This window comes from Gopherus evgoodei, chromosome 10 (assembly GCF_007399415.2).
Source record: "Gopherus evgoodei ecotype Sinaloan lineage chromosome 10, rGopEvg1_v1.p, whole genome shotgun sequence".
NCBI lineage: Eukaryota > Metazoa > Chordata > Testudines > Testudinidae > Gopherus > Gopherus evgoodei.
Genome location: NC_044331.1, coordinates 79,879,604 through 79,899,846, shown reverse-complemented (window position 1 = coordinate 79,899,846; position 20,243 = coordinate 79,879,604). Strand labels below are relative to the sequence as shown.

General features: G+C 46.9%; 1 protein-coding gene across 2 annotated transcripts in view; it reads left to right on the top strand.

The window, feature by feature from the left end:
- The window catches only part of CACNA1H (calcium voltage-gated channel subunit alpha1 H), a 204,395-nt gene that overhangs the window by 159,775 nt on the left and 24,377 nt on the right, over positions 1–20,243 (top strand). For both annotated transcript variants that reach the window (XM_030578503.1, XM_030578502.1), the window contains exons 24-27: positions 2,746–2,897; positions 7,666–7,775; positions 8,854–8,987; positions 10,613–10,683. In XM_030578503.1, coding sequence (XP_030434363.1) covers positions 2,746–2,897; positions 7,666–7,775; positions 8,854–8,987; positions 10,613–10,683 — 467 coding nt within the window. The remainder of the gene's footprint in view (positions 1–2,745; positions 2,898–7,665; positions 7,776–8,853; positions 8,988–10,612; positions 10,684–20,243) is intronic.

Genomic DNA, 20,243 nt, shown 5'->3' with positions numbered 1-20,243 from the left:
CCATCCATTAATTGGCTTAAAGAAGTTAGGGAACTCCAGTAGATTAGGAGTTTTCAAGAGCTTTTTCTGTCTCTCTTCCCACCTCATATTAAATATCTCCCAGGCTTCCAAGCAACCAGCTAATCCTTCATGTCATCTTCCCACAATGCAGAAGAGCACTACACATCTGCTGAGCATATCAGATCTATTGTACATACTGTACATGGCACCTTCATGCTGTACAACATTTATACACCTACTGTACATCGTAGAAAGGATCCCATATACTATACCTATAGCTCATCATGTGTATAGGGCAAGGTCTTTTTCAGTAGTGGGACAAGAAGCACTCCTGTGCTATAGCAATTTCCAGGTAGAGTATTTAACTCTGGACTCACACTTTATATTAAGGTGCATTATATAAATAGTTAATAAAGAATTAATAAATGATAATCGGTTCTTTTAATAAATTGCTAATCAATTGTTATAGATTGTTATAGTCCAAAAGGTCAATAGATGATCATCTGTAGTACCTTTTACTGATGTACTTATAACCAGCTATAGCACATATTATTCATGTCTGTCACATGCTTGTAAGAGCTATTAATCATTTCTTAACAATAAATGTACCTTTAATATAAAGTTTGACCAATTTGGGTAAACCTTAGCCCTTCCTGCATGCTGATTTTGCACATTCCCCAAGAAGCCAGTTCCATATTTCCACATATGATAAGCCTGAACGCACAATGTACTTCCATGCACAAACTTAAATAAATATTTTTCAATTTCAAATAATGCTTTTTATAGATATACCATAGGATTAGCCAAACTCAGCTATTCACAGCAAAGACCATCACTCCAGTTCAACAAAATGTATGGGATTTATACCAGTAATCAAAAACAAAACACACAGAAAAATAATTGTGTTTGCTTTTGTGTTGTTTTTGTACCTCCACGGGCATAAAATTAAGTCTAGGTGACCTTGATTAAAAAAGTGTTCAATATGTCCCCATTCCACATTTAACCACCAAGAAAAAATAGTAGCTAAAGGATATGGGTGGATCCAGTTCCTTCTAACCAAATTATTTCAGTTTTTGTGTTCTGATTCTGGCATCATCCATATTACCAAAAAATATTACAAGTGCCACTCCAGCTGGAAGATATTAGCAAGGATGGGAAGATGAGCTCCTGGAGCCTTCTGAGTGTAGTTGTTTCATATTTCCCTTCTTTTAAAATAAACTCTCTCCTGCTTTCAACTCTTGAGACATTTAAAACTAGATTGGGCAAAGCACTAACAAAATCACTATCAGAAACAATCCTGCTCTGGCTTGGATATATGGCCTAATAGGTCTCTAGATTTGGCCCTGATTTAGTTATTTGTATTTTATGCTTATTAAATTTGAAACAGAATCAATCGGAAAGACCACAGTCAAAATCTATTACTACACACACAGTAAGATTACTACACGATCATGGGGTTGTATCCAGAAACTAGTTACAGTGGCTGTGCTCAGGCTCGTCATGCGCAATAAATTTCTCAGTTAAAAAAGTTCTTGACCAAAGGCACAGATATTTAGTTCACATGGCCACAGTCCAGCTATTTTCCTGGTTACTCCCCTGCCCTGGTTCTTAAATTTCAAAAGAACCTTGCTCTGCATAACGTTAGAATTAATGTTTTAATATATTTCACTTTTAACATGTTTCCTTTGGGTGACCTTCACTTCTGGGCAGTGGGACTTGAGTGTTGTCCTGCACAGGGTGAATATAACCCCACTGGAGGCATACAGCAGAAAATGTCACACCTCCAAGCACCTGTCTAGATACAAAAGAGAGAAGGAACTAACACTATTACAGTCTGCACTATTTGATGTGCTAAGCCTCTGTCTTTGAATCATGGCCGCTTTCCGTTTGCAAATCTGAGTTACTTACAACAGTCATTGTAGGGACAATAGGTACAGAACATTCCACCCTACCTCCTGGGGTCCGCTACCCTTAACCTGGTCCCCTATGCTAATAACCATCCACCAACATGTGTTCCTCAGCTGCCTCATCCATCCTCGCATTCCCTCATAGATCATGCCTAGCTGGTAAATCCCCTTTCTCGTAGAAGATGAGTCCAGGCTCCCATTCTCATTCCCATCAACCTGCAAGTTGTTTGACTCTAGTTGAGTGAGAAGTAGAGATGCTGAGCCTGGTCCAGATAAAACAAGAACTGCCCTGGCTCTTTGCCCCAAACTGGAATTGAACCTGTTGTGGGTGTGAAGACTTTTCCTTCCTTAATTTCTGTTTCCAACCCTGGCTCTTGCACTCCTTGCTTCCAACCAGAGGGGGAAGTGCCTGAGATAATATGAGTGAGGAGGCTGGTCTCTGATCTGACTAGAAGTGGTAAGTACAATGAAATCTTGCAAGAGAGAACCTGGCCTTCCAAGTTATCCAAGACAGTTCTGTCGGCCCAAGAAGCCTGGATTGTTCTGATAAGGTATCTGATCCTTTTGGGTGCTTAGCTGAACTGAGTCTCCGAAGGGCCGTTGTCGCTAGTTGGGAGGCCTTTGTTCATTCCGTGTGAAGCTTGGTGCGTTGCGTCTGCTCAAAACTCTTTGGAAGCCTCTGATCCTGGTCAGTTCGTAGGAGGAGCCCACCCGGCGCCCAATTGTGTGTAAGAGACAACAGTCAGGAAAGGATGTTGCGTGATACCTGCCAACGTGCCTCACCCTGGTAGGAGGGAAACATGGTCATTCCCTTGCGTTTGCTTGTCTCTTTCTGCAGAAGCCCAGCGCAGACCCTACTATGCTGACTATTCCCCAACGCGGAGGTATATCCACACCCTCTGTACCAGCCACTATTTGGACCTGTTCATTACTTTTATCATTGGGGTCAATGTCATCACCATGTCAATGGAGCACTATAACCAGCCCAAGGTAAGAGCCTCGTGCCCTCCTTGGAGAGCAATCACAGTGTGTCAGAGCAATTAAGGACCATATCCTGTTCCCTGAACATCATGGGAGTATGACCATTGATGTCAATGGTATCTGACTATGGCCCTAAGTGAAAACGGACACGAGAGCGTTCCCTGTTCTTTGAGATGCTTCTGAGGACATCAGGTATTTGGTACAATTAATTTATCAGCTGTAGCCCCATTTCCAGCTTTGATTAGAGCCAGCTGTACCGTACTGCCAGAAAAGGGTCACCTCTTGAAGCAAAGGGCTTGATTCTCCTCTTGTGTAAATGGGTGTAAATCAGGAGTAATGCCTTTGAAGTCAGTGGAGTTACACTTGCGTAGGGGTGAGATCAGAATCAGGCCCACAGAGGATTAAATGGACTTTTTCCTCAAGAGCGATGAAAGAAAAATTGCCCAAATTGGTCTCCTGATTTTAGCAGTGTCCTGTTGACATTTGTCATGTAGTTTTTCATTACCAGGTGGAGTAAAACATGCCAGTGTTTTAGAATATTCCATTAACTGATGTTAATATGCAAGGAGTGAGCTCAGGGTGGCTTTCTTTCCTCACTGAATTTGTAGTAAATCAGCTCTGTTTACATGTAATGCTTTTGCCTCAGACACATTAAAATCCCTGTCTCTTGATGAAGCCTTAGGCTTATGTGGCAGGGCACTTCCTGTGTCTCACTGGCTTTCTCCCTGGGGCGGTGGGGGGACTGGAATAAACCCCCCTGACTCCAGAGGTTTTTTCTCTTCACTCGGGTTGTTTTTTCCTTTATTTCTCTGGTGGGCTGCAGAGTAGGCCCAAGAAGTTCTCTTAAGCAAAGTGAAAGAAACCCCCAAACTCACAATGCAAATGGAAATACTTCCCTTGCCTCTTCCAGGTGCTACCCTACTGCACTGGCTGCTCGTTGCCCGGGGTTCCCCAAGCTGCTGTTACCTTGGTTTCTTTCCCTATAGGGAGGGGAGACAGCTGTCTCTCATCTCTCCCCTCCCCTCTCTCACCAGAAGAGGGTTTTTTAAAAGTCACTGGCAGCCCTTACCTGGCCTCCCATGTCTCTAGTTAACCAGAGTTAACCCTTTTCCAGCTCCTAGGGCAGTGGTCCCCAAACGTTTTTGTCTGTGCCCCCCCTTAACTCGTTGGTCGTTCCCCCCCAGCATCCCGGGAGACACAGTCAGGAGCCAGGACCGGGGCCGACCCAGCACCTGTGGCCTTGGCTGGGAGTAGGGCCACGATCGGAGCCGGGGATTGCGGCAAGGAGCAGGCCCGTGGGCGGCGCTGGGAGTAGGGTTGCCAACCCTCCAGAATTGTCCTGGGGTCTCCAGGAGTTTAAGATTCATCTATCAGAGGGGCAGCCGTGTTAGTCTGGATCTGTAAAAGCAGCAAAGAGTCCTGTGGCACCTTATAGACTGTTAGTCTATTAGGTGCCACAGGACTCTTTGCTGCTTTTAAGATTCATCTGTAATTAAAGATTATGTCCTGTGATGAAACCTCCAGGAATACATTGGCAACCTTAGCTGGGAGCCAGGGGCCATGGCCGGGAGTAGGCCAACGGTCGGGTCCAGGAGCTGGGGGCTGCAGCTAGGAGCGGGGCCAGACCTGCAGCTGGAGCCGGGGTGGGGCCGGAGTGGAGGCAGAGTGGGGCTCCCTCTCCCCTCCGTCCCCTTGTGGGAGCTGGTCTGGGTCCCGCCGCACCTCCCCAAATGTTCCTCCATGGCCTCCGAGAGAGGCATGTCACACAGTTTGGGGACCAGTGTCCGAGGGAGCAGGGCCTTCACCAGTGCAGGGCTAATACATTTGCCCTTCACCACGCTCTTAGGACTTGTCAGGACTAACTTTGTCACACATAAATCTTTTGGCCTGTCCATCTGTATTACAGGAGCATTACACAGTATTATCCCTCACAGCTCTCCTGAGTTTGTGTTTGCTTTTTAATAATGTAGGGTTTGCCATGGCACCTGGAAATGATTCTCTGGGAAGCTAAGCCAAGATACACCAAGCTAGAGGGGGGAGAGAGAGAGAGAGAGAGAGAGTGTGTGTGTGTGTGTCTGTGTGTTTTATCCCACCTGTACTTTTCTGCTCCTGTAATTCCCTTACACAGCAGCCTGTGTTTTATTTCTCCTGAATCCGATCTCACCTGCACGTGTGTTGCGTGAGTGTAAATCACTGGAGTTCCTCTGGGTGTACACCAGTGTACGTGATACAAGAACAGGAGCCAGAGCAAGGGAGATCTTAAGTTAAATAATAAATGGCCACATTGTAAAAAACAAAGGTGTCCATTTTATTTTAGGCAATATAATTAGAATCAAAATAGAGCAAGGCAGGCATTCAGAAATGCCAGCCCTATGACATCTGTACAACTTTCATATCACATTTCCAAAAATCAACAGGAGTCTATCCCACGCATCAGGGGAGAGCAGTCGCATAGATGTCAGTAGAATTTTGCCCTGAAATTAAGCCATCTCTGTAGTTCTGTGTTCCCCTGTCACCAAAGCAAATGAGTTTTTCTTTTCTCTAATATTTCCATTGCCTTTTTGTTTCCTATTGTGTTTGGTTTTGTTGTTCATTTTTCTGAGTTGTAAGAAACCCTATGGCCACATTTGACCAGAAAACAACCCCAGTCAGAAAAAAAAGCTCTTTTACTCCAGTGCACTCTATTTTAAGATTTGAGCTGTGTGTTTTTTTGCTATTGTTGGCCTCCAACTCCAATGAAATCCATTATAAACAGTCATCATCTTAGAGTATAAACACTCTGGATTCCTGACTTCCGAGAGCGGCTTTATAGAGGGAGCGAACATTACACCAAATATGGAGATAGTTTGCCCATCACTGGAGATGTAACACATTTCGAGAAGGCAAGATTTCATCTCTCTCCATGATTATTTATTTTGCTGACTGTATTAAGCTAAGCTGAATTCCTAGGAATAGCCACACTGGAATAAAGCAATGATCCATCTAATCCAGTATTCTGTCTCTTATCATAGCCAACTCTAGCTATATCAGAAGACAGTGTAAGATATTCATCATGCATCTTATAACAAAATTATAGTAAGTGGGAAAGGGGTTGAATTTCCTCTTGTTCCTCATGTGTTCAGCAGTTTATGTCCCGAAGTCTGAGAAATGATCGATAGCCATAGTAATTTTTGGACTAGCTAGTATCACTGCTGATGATGTTCTTATTCAGTTCAACGTCTAGTTGTTTTTCAAGTTTTGCTGTGGTATTTGATTTAATAATATTTCATAGCCATGATTCCACAGGCTCATTCTACTTTGGGTTAAAAATAGAGGGCGGATCAACCCATACAACGCAGATCTGGATCTTGAAAACTCCCAAAGACTCGGGGGTCTGGAGGCCTGGTTTTGGTTAGGACCCATCTTTAGTTAAAATTTAACTATTTTTAAGCAGCATAGAAACTTGTCTTCTCAATTTCCATGTCAGAGAGATTCTTTTGGGGCCTAATTCTGATCTCACACTGGGGCAAATCAATAGTAACTCTTATGAAGTTATCGGAGTTATACTGATGTGAGTTGCAAATCAGGCCTTTAAACTCATATTCATTCGTATGCAGAGCACCTGATTCTAAGGGCTTGTCTTCATCACAAAGTTGCAGCGCTGGTGAGGGGGTTACAGCGCTGCAACTTAGGAGGTGTACACATCTGCAGGGCATCACCAGCGCTGCAACTCCCTGTTTGCAGCGCTGGCCGTACTCCCATTTTGTCTCGGGTGTAGAGGATCCAGCGCTGGTGATCCAGCGCTGGTAATCAAGTGTAGACACTTACCAGCGCTTTTCTTGACCTCCATGGAATAAGCAGGTATCCCAGCATACCTGAGGAAGCCTCTGTGGTAATCAAGCAGGTCTCCTTCCCCGCGGTTTGCTCCGGTGTTCTCCGAATCCCCCCCCCAAGCGGGTCTCCTTCCCCGCGGTTTGCAGGGGGGTTCGGGGAACGCGAGAGCAAACCGCGGGGAAGCAGGTCTCCTTCCCCGGTTTGCTCTCGCGTTCCCCGAACCCCCGTGCAAGCAGGTCTCCTTTCCCGGTTTGCTCTCGCGTTCCCCGAACCCCCGTGCAAGCAGGTCTCCTTCCCCGGTTTGCTCTCGCGTTCCCCGAACCCCCCTGCAAACCGCGGGGAAGGAGACCTGCTTGCTTGGGGGTTCGGGGAACGCGAGAGCAAACCGGGGAAGGAGACCTGCTTCCCCGTGGTTTGCTCTCGCGTTCCCCGAACCCCCGTGCAAGCAGGTCTCCTTCCTCGGTTTGCTCTCGTGTTCCCCGAACCCCCGAGCAAGCAGGTCTCCTTCCCCACGGTTTGCAGGGGGGTTCGGGGAACGCGAGAGCAAACCGCGGGGAAGGAGACCTGCTTGCTCGGGGGTTCGGGGAATGCGAGAGCAAACCGCGGGGAAGCAGGTCTCCTTCCCCGGTTTGCTCTCGCGTTCCCCGAACCCCCCTTGAAGCCGCCCAATAGCGCTGCAGTGTGGCCACATCTAACACCACTTGCAGCGCTGGTTGCTGTAAGTGTGGCCACTCTGCAGCGCTGGCCCTATACAGCTGTACTAATACAGCTGTAACAACCAGCGCTGCAAAATTGTAGATGTAGACATACCCTAAGTTTCCAAGTATCAGCCTCTTTATCCCTCCATTTGTGCTTTGCCCTTACTTTTGTCTCTGCCTCCACCATCCTCCTGCCTGCCAAGTGCTTTGTGGTGGGACTAAGGTAATGCAGCCTGTATGAAACTAACAAGTGCCTTTCCTTTCAGTCCCTGGATGAAGCTCTGAAGTACTGCAACTATGTGTTCACCATTGTTTTTGTGTTTGAAGCTGTTCTGAAGTTAGTGGCATTTGGTTTTCGAAGATTCTTTAAAGACAGGTGAGATTATTTTCAACTCCTTTGTGTTTGGCCCAGGGTCTGAACCAGAAGCCAGGCAACTGAAGCATTGTTGTAATAGCTTAGTTGGATACAAGAATCTCTATGCCGACTAGCTACCGGGGCTGTTTCGCAGGAGCCAAGACATTAGCAAAAATGATGACTGACACCGCTGGTCACACTTTGTAAAGGGAATAGGAAATGAATACAAAGGGTTTAAGTGTGTTCTTAGCCCCTTTCACTGACTCCACCAAAGAATTTATCACTGCTTAGTTATGCTTGGCCTTGAGGTGACAGTCAAGCCTCTACCCTTAATGCATGGAAAAGACTATTCTTAAGAACCTAACGGCACCATTTCCTGCAGAGCTGATGTCCTATCCAATCTAGACTAGTCCATGGGCAGCCTGCAGGATGCTAGCTAAGTAAACCCCCCAGCAATGGGTGAAGGAAGATGCCCTCAGCACTGTTGTTCTCTGACTGCAGCTACCCTGAAGCATAACTTCACATTTGGCTGCTCACTCGACCAGATACAAACCTGTGTGACAGCAGGCTGTGATATGGAGACCGAGGAGCCAGATATGTCAAAGAGCCTTATTTCATGCTCCTCTTCACACAGATAGGTCAGATGCTGTTCCATTTAGTCCTGGGAACAGTTTGTGTCCCTCATTTATCCAGGTGGCTGATACGTGGTTCTAGGCTGCCATGAGCAAGCCTGCTTATCAGGAAAACTCCTTAGGAAAGTAGCTTGATCTCTTTTAGCTAAAACAAGTACGAGTTTTTAAGTTGCACATTGCTCTATTTCCAGGGAGGGAAGGGATATCAGGAACAGTGTAGCACAGTATGGTTCCAACGTTCCTCTCTAAACTTAGGATCAACTCCTGAGCTAGAGTAAATCAGTTGAAATAAATGGTGTTTTGCCAGTTAACACCAGCCGAGGTTCTGTTCCATCAATCCCGGATCTGAGAGGGGATGGGGTGCTGGAGAATACAATGCCACTGTTACTGGGCGCCATCCTAACAACTCTGTCCATGACGCTCCTTTGAAGTGTCTGTTTTTGTCTTTCCCCCCTGTACCCTGCTAGGTGGAACCAGCTGGACCTGGCCATAGTTCTCCTCTCAATCATGGGCATCACGCTAGAGGAAATTGAAATGAATGCCGCTCTGCCTATCAATCCCACGATCATACGCATCATGCGGGTGCTTCGCATAGCAAGGGGTAAGACTTGCCTTTCTGGCCTGGAGCCTCTTCAGTGACAACGCCTGATCTCCGGGGTGATTCCATAGAAGCCAGTGAGGTTGCATCAGGGATGAATTCGGCCCATTGTTTCATTTCTAGGTCATTTGAGTTTGATCCAGACCTAGGGATGGAGCCGGGCTGCAGAGTTTTGATTCAAAACTGTAGCCTGATCTATAGATCATGAATAAATATTCCCAGTTATCACTTTGAGGGATGACAGGTTCTTGTCCCAAGATCTGGCCCAGTATTATTAAAATTATTATGTAGTTGGGACCCTCGATATGCACAGGTGCAATGTGCACACTATAGAAACTCTTTTATATTTATAAATAAATAATTTATTTAGCAAATAATTTATTAATACATTTACACACACTCTAACTCAGTAAGGTAGGTGAAGATAATACAGAAAGTACATCAGAACATCCATACTCCTACCATCCTTTGCAGAACAACCTGAAATGTTAGCCATTATCTTCCTCATCCGCATCACCCTCCTCATCTTCACCAGGGGCCATCATTCTGGCCTCTCCCAAGGGCTACATCTCTCTCTCCTACTGCCCCAGGTTGGAGTGCCACTTTTATAATATGTTACGCTGATGTTACCATGCCTAATGCATATTCAGTAGGGGGTTCTCCCCTCTTCCTTATTTGTATTTCCTCCCTTACCAATGTTAAGGTGTCCTTCTTCTATAGGTTAGTCTATTTATGATTTAACCCCATTATCATATATGTCAATTCATTGCCATGACCCTTTTTCGGTCGGATGTTTCATCCAAAACCTGCCAGAAGCCGGTATCAGTTCATGTTCTGTGGTTGGCTGATGTCTTTATGGACAAAATTCCCCCTTACACTCTACTTCCAATTCCCCCAAACTCACAAGTTACCTAAGTTTTTCTATGCCAACGTTCATAGGCCTCAAGCCTCATGCTAACTATTGAAGCCAGTGACTTACAGGATACAAGCTTGTAGGTTCCTTGCATTGCTGCTGAATATAATAAAGCAGAATATAATGCAAAGCAGTGAATATAATAGAGGTAAGCTGGTCCACTGGGCTACAAAACCCAACATGCCCAGATTTCATGGCCCATCTCTAATTCAAATCCAGGATTCTAGACCTCTTTTAGGAAAAGATCTGCAGTCGGAGCACACAAGAGCAAGGGCTGGTAGATTCCCCCATCCTAGTCTCCTCCTTAGAAGAGGGGAATCATACCAAACGTGAGGCACCTTTCCTAGACAACAGCTGCAATGGAGCAAGGAGAAGAATTGACTTTGAAGGTTACTGTCTGCTCCCATTCGCTTAGGAAAGGACAGGAGGGAGTAGGCCCAGAAGTTCCCCCCATTCTGTTGTATATACCATGGAGGGGAATATACTTGACACTTAGATCTCTGTCCCTGCATGCTGTATTTATAAACGTAGGGCCTGATCCTCCTCCTTAATGGGTGTAAATGTGGAGTCACTCCACTGACATTAATGAAGTGGCTAGAGAGAGGAGAACTTACCGCACAGCATCTGTTCCACTCTTCTTCCTTGAAGAGGTTTATGGTGTTTACATAAAAAATGTTTCCCAGCCCTGGTGCTTCAGCTTTGTTTCTTGTTGCAGTGTTGAAACTGCTCAAAATGGCCACAGGGATGCGAGCTCTCTTGGACACAGTGGTGCAGGCGCTACCCCAGGTAAGTCCGGGGACTTGATCCACGCCGAACAGGTACAGAAGAGTTGTGGATTTAGTTTTTGTGCTGCACCTTGTAGGAGATGTTGGTCCTGGTGATAATCTTCGTATTCTCCATTGATACAAATGGTTCTGCTGAGAACCACAGGCAAACATTCTGCCCTTGGGGACTGCAGGGTAGATCTTGTTCTCCAATTTTCTAGCCCCTTGCATGCATGGAATTCCCAGGAGTTATGCGCTTGGTGACAAAAGCAGAGTGTTGGAGTTAGAGGTCAACTGTGCAGATCTAAGAGCAAAATCTACCCCTCAATCTTTGTAGGCAAAGTTCTTATAAAATATAGAGCTGGGGAGTCAAGGGTGGACCAGTGCTTCTCAGCTGATGCATCACGATTCCCAGTTCGGATGCAGGGCGCTGAACGTTTCATTACAATTACAAAAGAAAAGAAAATTTCCAGAATAACTGCAGGGCAACCAAAATCTTCCATGTTTGTGAGGTCAGATGTTGTGGTTATTGTAGTACCTCTGTCCCTTTCATGTCTGCAAAGGTCACCCAGACCCACCACTCACACCCCTACTCCCCGCACCCCCATATCCTGGAAGGTCAAATATTCTGCCAACTCTCAAAATGCACACCCCAATAATTACATAGGTTTAGCCAGGGACGGCTCCAGGAACCAGCGCAGCAAGCGTGTGCCTGGGTTGGCAAGCAGTGGGGGGAACCCTGTCGGTTGCTGTGAGGTCTGCAGTCAGACTGCCTTCGGCGGCACGCCTGCGGGAGGTCCGCCGGTCCTGTGGTTTCGGTGGCAATTCGGCGGCAGAGAAGCTGATGCCGCACCGGTGGACCTCTCATAGGCATGCCACCAAATCTGCATGACCAGCAGACCACCTGCAGGCGTGCCGCCAAATCTGTATGACCAGCGGACCTCCCACAGGCGTGCTGCCGAATCTGTGTGACTAGCGGACCTCCTGCAGGCATGCCGCCGAATCTGTGTGACCAGCGGACCTCCCACGGGCGTGCCATCAAATCTGTGTGACTAGCGGATCTCCTGCAGGCGTGCCGCCGAATCTGTGTGACCAGCGGACCTCCCGCGGGCGTGCCACCAAATCTGTGTAACTAGCAGACCTCCCGCAGGCATGCCGCCGAATCTGCCCTGTGCTTTTCCACTGCCCTGTGCCTTGTGCTCTCATTTACACCTGAGCAAAGTGGGTTTAAAATGCTCCCAGATCAGAATGATAGCGTCTTGCACTCACTTTATTACAGGCATTAAGTGCTGATACAAGCCTGGAGAGAACTGGGCCTGGGTAACTCATACAACTTTGTTAGGGCTTATCTACACAGGGAAATTCACCATTGGAACTACACCAGTGTAATGATACCACTGTGGCTACTCTGGTATAACATCCTAGGTGCCTGCTGCTTTCAGAATAAGTGTTTCTACATGGGAGTTGTACCAGATAGCTACAGAGGTTTAATTATCCTGGGCTAGTAATAGAGGTATAATTGTACCGGCATCTGATACATTTCTCCATATAGACAAACTCACAGTCTCTCCGACCTGAACTGAAAAACAGAAGTTTCTTTTTCTTGGAAAACTGTTTATCCTTCACCACTGCCTCAAAAGATGTTCTTAATCTAAGCCAATTTCTCTTTGATATTCAGACTTTGCTTTCAACGATGGGCTTTGGCTGAGAAGAAAGCCTGGAATTTACAAACCCGACCCCTGCATTGGCATTTCAAAAAAGCACTTTATTTGTGTATATTCTTTTTCTTTTGAAAGCCCATGTGATTACAGAACTTTAAAAAAAAAAACAAAAGGAGCGCTTGAGGCCAGGTATTTTGCTTGTGAAACGCAAACCAAATTTTCTGCTAATGTGAAATCCCTGGGAACCTTGCAGGTAAATCTTTTGCTGATAGAACCACCAGCTGTCATTAAAGTAAAAGTTGGGGAAAGGAGAAAGGGGACTTGGAAAATCTTTCTCCCTATCTTCAACCCTAATAATGTTGCACTGCTTAAAGCTGCAACCAGGATCTGAAGCACAGAGAGACATCTCTTACCCTAATGTGTCAGTCTGCGTAACTCTTTTGCACCGGCTTGTTACATGACAAGCGAGGGGGATTCCATTTGTATGGGTGCTGCTGCAGCTTTTGAAGATGTCTGTCTTGGAGTTGGTTGAATTAGCCCTTTCCAGCACTCTCATGCAGTACTAATTACAATTAATTACCAAATGTTGGCATTACAATAGATTTCTTTTCCTTTTTCGAGGGTGATTTTCATCAGTTTCCTATTTGTTTGTTTTACTTATCGAGAGAGATGAGCTTGATCTCCTCCTCCAGAACAAAGCACCCCTGAACTTTGGGGATCATGGCCTTTGAATCCACGTTTCGTAGCTGGCCCACTGAGACAGGGAGTCATCAAGATCCAAATGCATGGACTCAGCCTGTACCAAAAATCACAATCCCAGTTCATTAATATTAATGAACGTCAGAATAAGTGAGCGGGGAAGAGAAATTCTGCTGCCACCATAAAATACCTTTCTCCTCCGTTAGAACTTCCAGACTGAGCAGCTAATGAAAACACTCCGCCTTAAAGCCAGGAAAAGTTCTCATCATGCACTGCTCTTAAAGTGGTAGTCTAGGAGAAGTGAGGCAAAGAAGCAGTGGTCAGGGGAAAGACCTTGAAAAGGTAGCGCTCCCTCCCTCCCTCCGCCCAGTCACAGCCCCAATATTCATAATGGGTCAAACCCCCGGCAAACATTTTGGAGGTTCAAATCCAGATCCAGCTCTGTGACTTGGGCCTGTTTCTGTCTTTGTTTTGTGGTGGTTTTACCTAAGGCATCATCTCTTTTTCAGTGATGAACCTGCATTTTCCAATTTCACAGCTCAGTTGACCAATCAAGAAAGATGTCTAGTGACCTGGCCAGGGTCACCACAAAGCCATTACCAATCTTTGTCTTGCTGCGCTATGAGCAGTCTTAAGAGAAGAGGAATTTAAAAAAATGCAGAATGAGCAAATCATACAGTGGAGGAGAATTAAAAAAACCAACAAGGAAATAATTTCATTGGCAGAGGAAGAATCCCTCCTCTGGACTTACAGCTTTAACATATATAGAGCCAAATTCTGCTCCCAGGTGTGCTAATGCAGATCCCAAAGTGACAGTGTTACTCCAGGTTAACGTGAATTAAACTGACATCATTAACTAGACATTACTAGCCATAGATCAAGTTTTCCATCATGATAATTTAGTCTGACCTCCTGCGCAAGCCAGGGCAAAGAACTTCATGATGCAGTATATAACATCTCTTGTAGAAAGATATCTAGTCTTCATTTATAGATTGAAAGCGATGGAGAGTCCACCACATCCTTAGGTAACTTTTTTTCCCATGAAGAGTTAAATACCCTCATTGTTTAAAACGTGCACCTTATTTCTCGTCTGAATGTGTCTAGCTTCTGCTTCCATTGGATCTCGTTATGCCTTTTTCTGCTAAATTAACGAGCTGTCTTCTGTCATAAATCTCTTCCTTACGTAGGTACTTGTTGACTGTGGTCAAGCCACCTCTTAACCTGCTTTTGAACCAGCTAAATAGATTGTTTCTTTTATCTCACACTGTGTGAGGTGGGTTCTCCAGACCTTGAGTTCTTCTTGTAGTTCTTTTTCTGAACCCTTCCCAGTTTTTCCACATCCTTTTTCGAGTGCGGATATCACACCTGTACACCCCCTCCCAGTAATGATGTCAATACTACCGTATACAGAGATAATACCACTGCCCTAGTCCTGGTTTGAAATTCCCCTGAGTATATATGCAAAGATTGCTTTTGCCCCTTAGCTACATCGTCACACAGGGAACTCACATTCACCCCAACTCCTTTTCAGAGTCACTGCTTTCCAGCCTACAGTAACCCATCTTACAAGTGTGACCTACATTCTTTGTTCCCAGATGTATGACCTTGCATTTGGCTGTGTTAAAACCCATGTTGTTTGAGTGAGCCCAGCTTACCCAGGTCAGTCTGTAGAACTGTTCTCCTATAAATCGCCAGTCAGAAAGCGTTTGCAAGCAGTTGCCAGCGTTGCTCCTGATGGAGGAGACAAAACGAAATTCAGCCCTAGCAATGCTATCGGTAGCACAATATGGGGCCTTTGCTGTCAAAAACACAAACAGAAACAGCTGACAAATACATAGGGTGCAATGGATGTGATTTTTACATACTCACTTTTTGGGCCATAACCACAATTTACTAAATACCATTAAAGAATCTACCGTGAAAGTGAGACATTTGCAGAAACATGAGGCACAATAGCGCAGCTAAAAGAATCATTTGTTGCAAGTTGAACTGTTTGATTTTCCTTTGTATCCCCCCGGTGGGTTAGATTCTGCTCAGTCACGCTGCTCTGATTCCTTTGGAGCGACTCTAGATTTTCACTGCTGTGGCTGAGAGCAAAATCTGGTCCAATCTGTCTAGAAGATCTGGGTTCTTTTTTTATTTCATCTGTGGAATGCACATTAATTAAACCCAGGATTGGACAACATACCCCCTTTTTCTCTTCAAAGCTTGGAACTCTGTACAACAGAGATTCTGTGCCAAGAAAAATGTGAAGAACTCCCTGTTCCATGCTTCTTTCTGCTGAAGGACAGGGGCTACAGTTTGCTGCTGTCTGGGAGTTTAACTCTTCTAGGGGCAGCAGCTCCCATGGTGATTTCGGGTGCAGCTTTTAGAGGCGTTAGTGCTGTTATCTAAAGGGGATTATATGAGCTAAACAATAGTCGAGTGTTACCATACCCTGGAAATATATGGCGATCGATCGTAAAGGCCCAGAGAAGGGGAACAAAAATGGCTTGAGGGTGGGACCTGCAGCTGACAACAGCTGGGAGAGATTAAATACTCAGTGCTGATGTGGAGCCCCATTGATGTCAATGGAGTTGTTCCTAAGTCAGGTCCACACTTGGCCCTTAACTTTATTTAGCCACACAAAAAAGAGAGGAGAGGAGAGTCTTGTCTGAATGATTCCAAATGATACAGGCTGCAGTGAAAAATGACCGGTCCCTCTTTTTGAACCCTGTCCCATAATAGGGGAACAAAGGGGCTCAGGCCATTATTGGCCACCCGTTATTGGCACTAGATAAGATCAGTGGTTAGCTCCCAACTGGAAGGAAAGAAAAGTGAGAAGAAAAAGAAAGGAGGAAAAGTCAGGGGCGGGGGGCAAGGCGACAGGGAAGGCAAGCAAAAATGTAAGCGAGTCTAGAACCGGGCCGAGAGACGTTGGCGGAGCAATGCATGGGGAGGGCTTTGGGAGCAATACAATGCAGTTGACTGCCCTGAAGTAGTCATGTAGATACGCAGAGCACTGCAGCCTCCCAGGCTGTCGATCTGGCACCTTCGCCCAGGACTGGCTCTCACGCAGATGATGTCCGCTTTCCAGGTTGGCAAATGTGTCCATTTCGTCCTTTGTCTAGTGCGTAAATTAGCCGGCATTTCCCTAATTCCAGAGTTATTGCTTTGCATGGCGGGAGCTGGCAGGAAAAGATCAGGACCCATTGTCCTGGGAAAGGATTGGCAGAGGCTTAGCTTTGTGAGACATTGCTCTTCACAGGCATCCCGGGGTGCCCCTGTGTGTTCTCTGCAAGGACGGCTGAAATGTCAAGGGGTGGGCTGGCAGTGTGGAAATAATTGAGTCAGAGCAGCAAGAGGTCCTGGAGGAGCTGGAGCAGGTTTCAGAAGCAGGAGAGAGGAGGCCCTGCCTTTCATTAACGCTTCTCATGGTGCCGACCGGCAGAGGTTGGAGAGAAGGTGGTCAGTCACAACGCTCTGTAGGGCTTGGTTTTGACTCTACGTCCTGACAGCGGATTCGGTAGTGCTGTGGTCCGGGAGCTAGCATCCTGCTCTAATAACCTTCGTATTAGCACTTCTGGAGCACTTTCCATCTAAGTCTCCCAAAGTGCTTCCCCCAGGAAGGTACGTACCATTCACCTCTGTTAGATACAGAGGGAGAACTGACATACTAATCCAAAGCCCATTGAAGACAACATGAGACAACCCTTTGACATCACTGGGCTTTGGATCAGGCCCAGAGAGAGGTTATAAGACCCACTTGCTCCAGGTTCACACACTAACGCCTCTAAAAGCTGCACCCGAAATCACCATGGGAGCTGCTGCCCCTAGAAGAGTTAAACTCCCAGACAGCAGCAAACTGGCCTCGGAGGGAGCAGAATACGGGCATGAGTCTCAGCCTCGACATCCTTTCACCAACAGGGTGGGCCCAGCTCAAAGGAACCAATGCTGCCACCTCAGCATAGCACCTCCTCATGGCTCCCAGTGCAGGGCTGCACTTTCAGGGCACAGCTGAGCTGTATCCTGGTTCTGTGGGTGGGGAAACTGAGGCACACAGCGCTTTAGGTCATCAAAAGGTCTGTGGCACCATCGGGAACAGAACCCTAATCCCCAGCCCACTGGTGTTTAGCTACCACAGCAACTAGAGTCAATTGCATAGAACAGCTCGAACCAAAAGACTCCCCTCAGTGCAGTACTAAGGATGGTGATGTCCTGAACAACCAAAGCAGAGAGAGGCCCCAAGCCATCCATCCCAGTGCATGCTAAGCCCAGGCCTTTGGGTGACGTACTCAGTTCTATGGAGTCCTCCAGGTGTCCTGGATGTGCCCAGTAAAGCTGCTGGCCTTCCACCTCACTGCTGACCCATAGCATGTTAGTTCAAGGCTCCCCGTGGTTGGAGATACAAAAGGGAGGCGAATGGGGTGTCAAGTGACCTGCCAGAGCCATCTGTGCTTGGGTCTCCCTGCACTGTGTGGCACAGCAGCATCCCACTCCCTGTTCCCCAGCCCCACGCTGGGGAAGGGACCAGCCAGCGGGATGTGTGCGCTGTGCGGACTGTCCCCCATAGCCCCATGGGCAATCCACTGAAAAGGCCAGACAAGTTTAGGCTGAATTACCCTGTCTGGGAGCCTCTCTGTGCCCAGTGAAGTCCCTCTCCGACATATTCCCCAGCTAGGGAGGTGGGACCAGGCTGCTGAGGAGAGCCAATCCAGGGGGGAGAACAGGTGGCCCTGTCCTGCCCCTGATCTGCAGGCTCTGTGGCTTCATCCCCCGTTTGTTTCATAGGGAGCAGCTCCACAAGACAGAACCCTGGGGTTTCCCTTCCCTGGGCTCCTCCCCACCCTGACTGCTCCCTGGCAGCGTGTGGCCTCTGCCCATTGACGTTGGAGCCGCAGCGAATGACTGATGATGCACTGGCCGCCAGTGGGGGCAGACGGGTGGGTTATTTGTTGCTTTTTACATCCGGTTCAGACAGGCCCAGCACAGGTCAGGGGGAGGCTGGAGGATAAACAGAGCCTGTGCTGAACTGCCAGGGCAGAACTGCCTTCAGTAAACCTGCCTCAGGTCACTGGCTGCCAGGCCAGTGGTTGCTGACTGCTGTTAGAGGATTAGCTGGATCATGAGTGTCTGTTGCTCCTGGAGAGCCCAGAAAAGGCATCCCAGGCCCTGCCTGCTGTGGAAGAGTTTCTGGACGCGATCTCACCTGCCTTTTTCATCACAACAACAACAACAACGATTCATACTTAGCCCTTCTCGAGAGCCTGTCCTCTCTGGCTCTCCCGAGTGCTGGGCTGACCTCAGTTACCTCCCTGCAAAGGGACTGTAAACGCGTATGATTAGTTACAGAGGTGAAATTACTCACCCAAGGCCATGTACACAGTCCCCCTCCTGTGCTGTTCTGCAGCTTTCTTTGGCCAACTTCCTCTCTCTCTTCCTCCCCCACCTCCTCTGCTGGAATGGGCCTCTGATTTCTTCCTCAGACTTCGGCATCTGCAGGGGCAATGGGTTGCCGAAGCCCCCTCTTTCCAATTGCTTGAGGCACGCTCCTGTTTAACACAGCGCCGTGACGTAACACGCACACAAGCTCAGGAGTAAGGGGGAAAGCTGCTGAGTTCATTGCTCGCCATGTGCAGCCATCAGCCAGACACATCTCTGCACATCGGGAAGGCTGCGCGGCCACATCAGGCAGTTTACTGGCAAGTCTCAGCTGGAGTCGAGCCATTTCTTGGCTCTCCTCTTTTGCGAGCCGGGTGTCATCGGGGTAGTGAAGCCAGGGCTCACTGTTAGAGATAATATCCACACACATCATCTTCAAAGCTCATAAACTGGTGACCACAAAACATGACTTGGCTAGTTGCACTGTCATTAGACTGGGAGATTTTCTGAGCTGCAGTTCTGGTGTTTGTGAGGAACACTGTTATTCATCTTTCAGTTGACACATCACTGAAGCTACAGGCCGATATGCATATGGAGGGGTAGGATACCAAGATGGGAACTACGAGTCACCTATCCTGGATTTGTAACCCTCTTCCTTATTCCCCTTCCCTATCTCTGCTTTGTTTTCTGTCATCACATCATGTCTCTGCTTAGACTGTGAGCTGGGTAAGCCAGGGGCTGCCTCTTTTGCCTGTTTTGTGGTACCTAGCACACTTTTAAGCACCATAATTAATAACAGCAGCAGAGCCATGAAAAATGATTGCGAATCTGCCACCTTATAACCAATATCTAAAATCCTATATATCAAACCGATACAGGAAATACAGAGCAATTTCTAAGGCTTCATGTGTATTAGGATGCAGGGTAGTTCCTACTAAGTCACACGTACAGGGGAGTTCAGTGAGCTCCAGCAAGCCCAGAAGGAACTTGCAATCGAAGATCTTGTGGGGAAGCCCCAGGAACAACCAAGCTCAGGTAGGAATCCTTTTGAGTCTGAGTTACCAGTTAAACCCATGCCCAGGACAGGGATAAGTTTGGACACCGATTCAGGGCCTGTGTTCCTTCTTGAGGAAGAGATAGGCACTCTGCCAATTCTCAGCTGGCAATGAAATCCAAAGCTGGAGTCATAGACTGCTTGCTTAGGCTGGGGTCCTGGTTTTTTGTTTTCCATTAGAAGAAACACTGCAAATGAGATTTAACCCAGAGGGTTTTACCCATTGGCTGGCGATTTAACCCATTGATTGCAATAACAGGACACAGCCAGGAAACATTAATGGTCACTGTTGAGGCTCCCCTGGGGTCAGACGGAGCTTTTGAAATAAGGCAGGTGCCTGCTTAGGAATTGAGGTGCCTCACTTCAGTGTCTTATTTTTGGAACTCTTGCCCTTAATCACCGTAACATAAACTTTATCAAACCACGAAAGGGCTTAAAATCCAAACTCAGGCCCCAATTCAGCCCAGCACTTCAGCACATGCTGAACCAAAAGTGCATTCTTAAGTCCCATTCTGGGCTTGGGGGAACTGGGCACTAGAACAGCACAGTGAGCAGATGGAGATAGGAGGGTCTTACGCAGACACCAACAGTAGCTAAAACACAAAACACCTGTGGGTGTGAGTGGCTGAAGTGGACAGAACCACCTGAAAGAGAGAGGGTACCTGGAAGGCTTCTCTAGAGATGAAAGTCTCAGGGCGGGCCAACGATAAGCCACTGGCCATTTGTTTCCCTTTTTTTGTTTGTTTTTTTTGTTTTTGTTTGCTTGTATTTAAAATGTAATGGAGCAATTATGGTTGTGACCTCAAC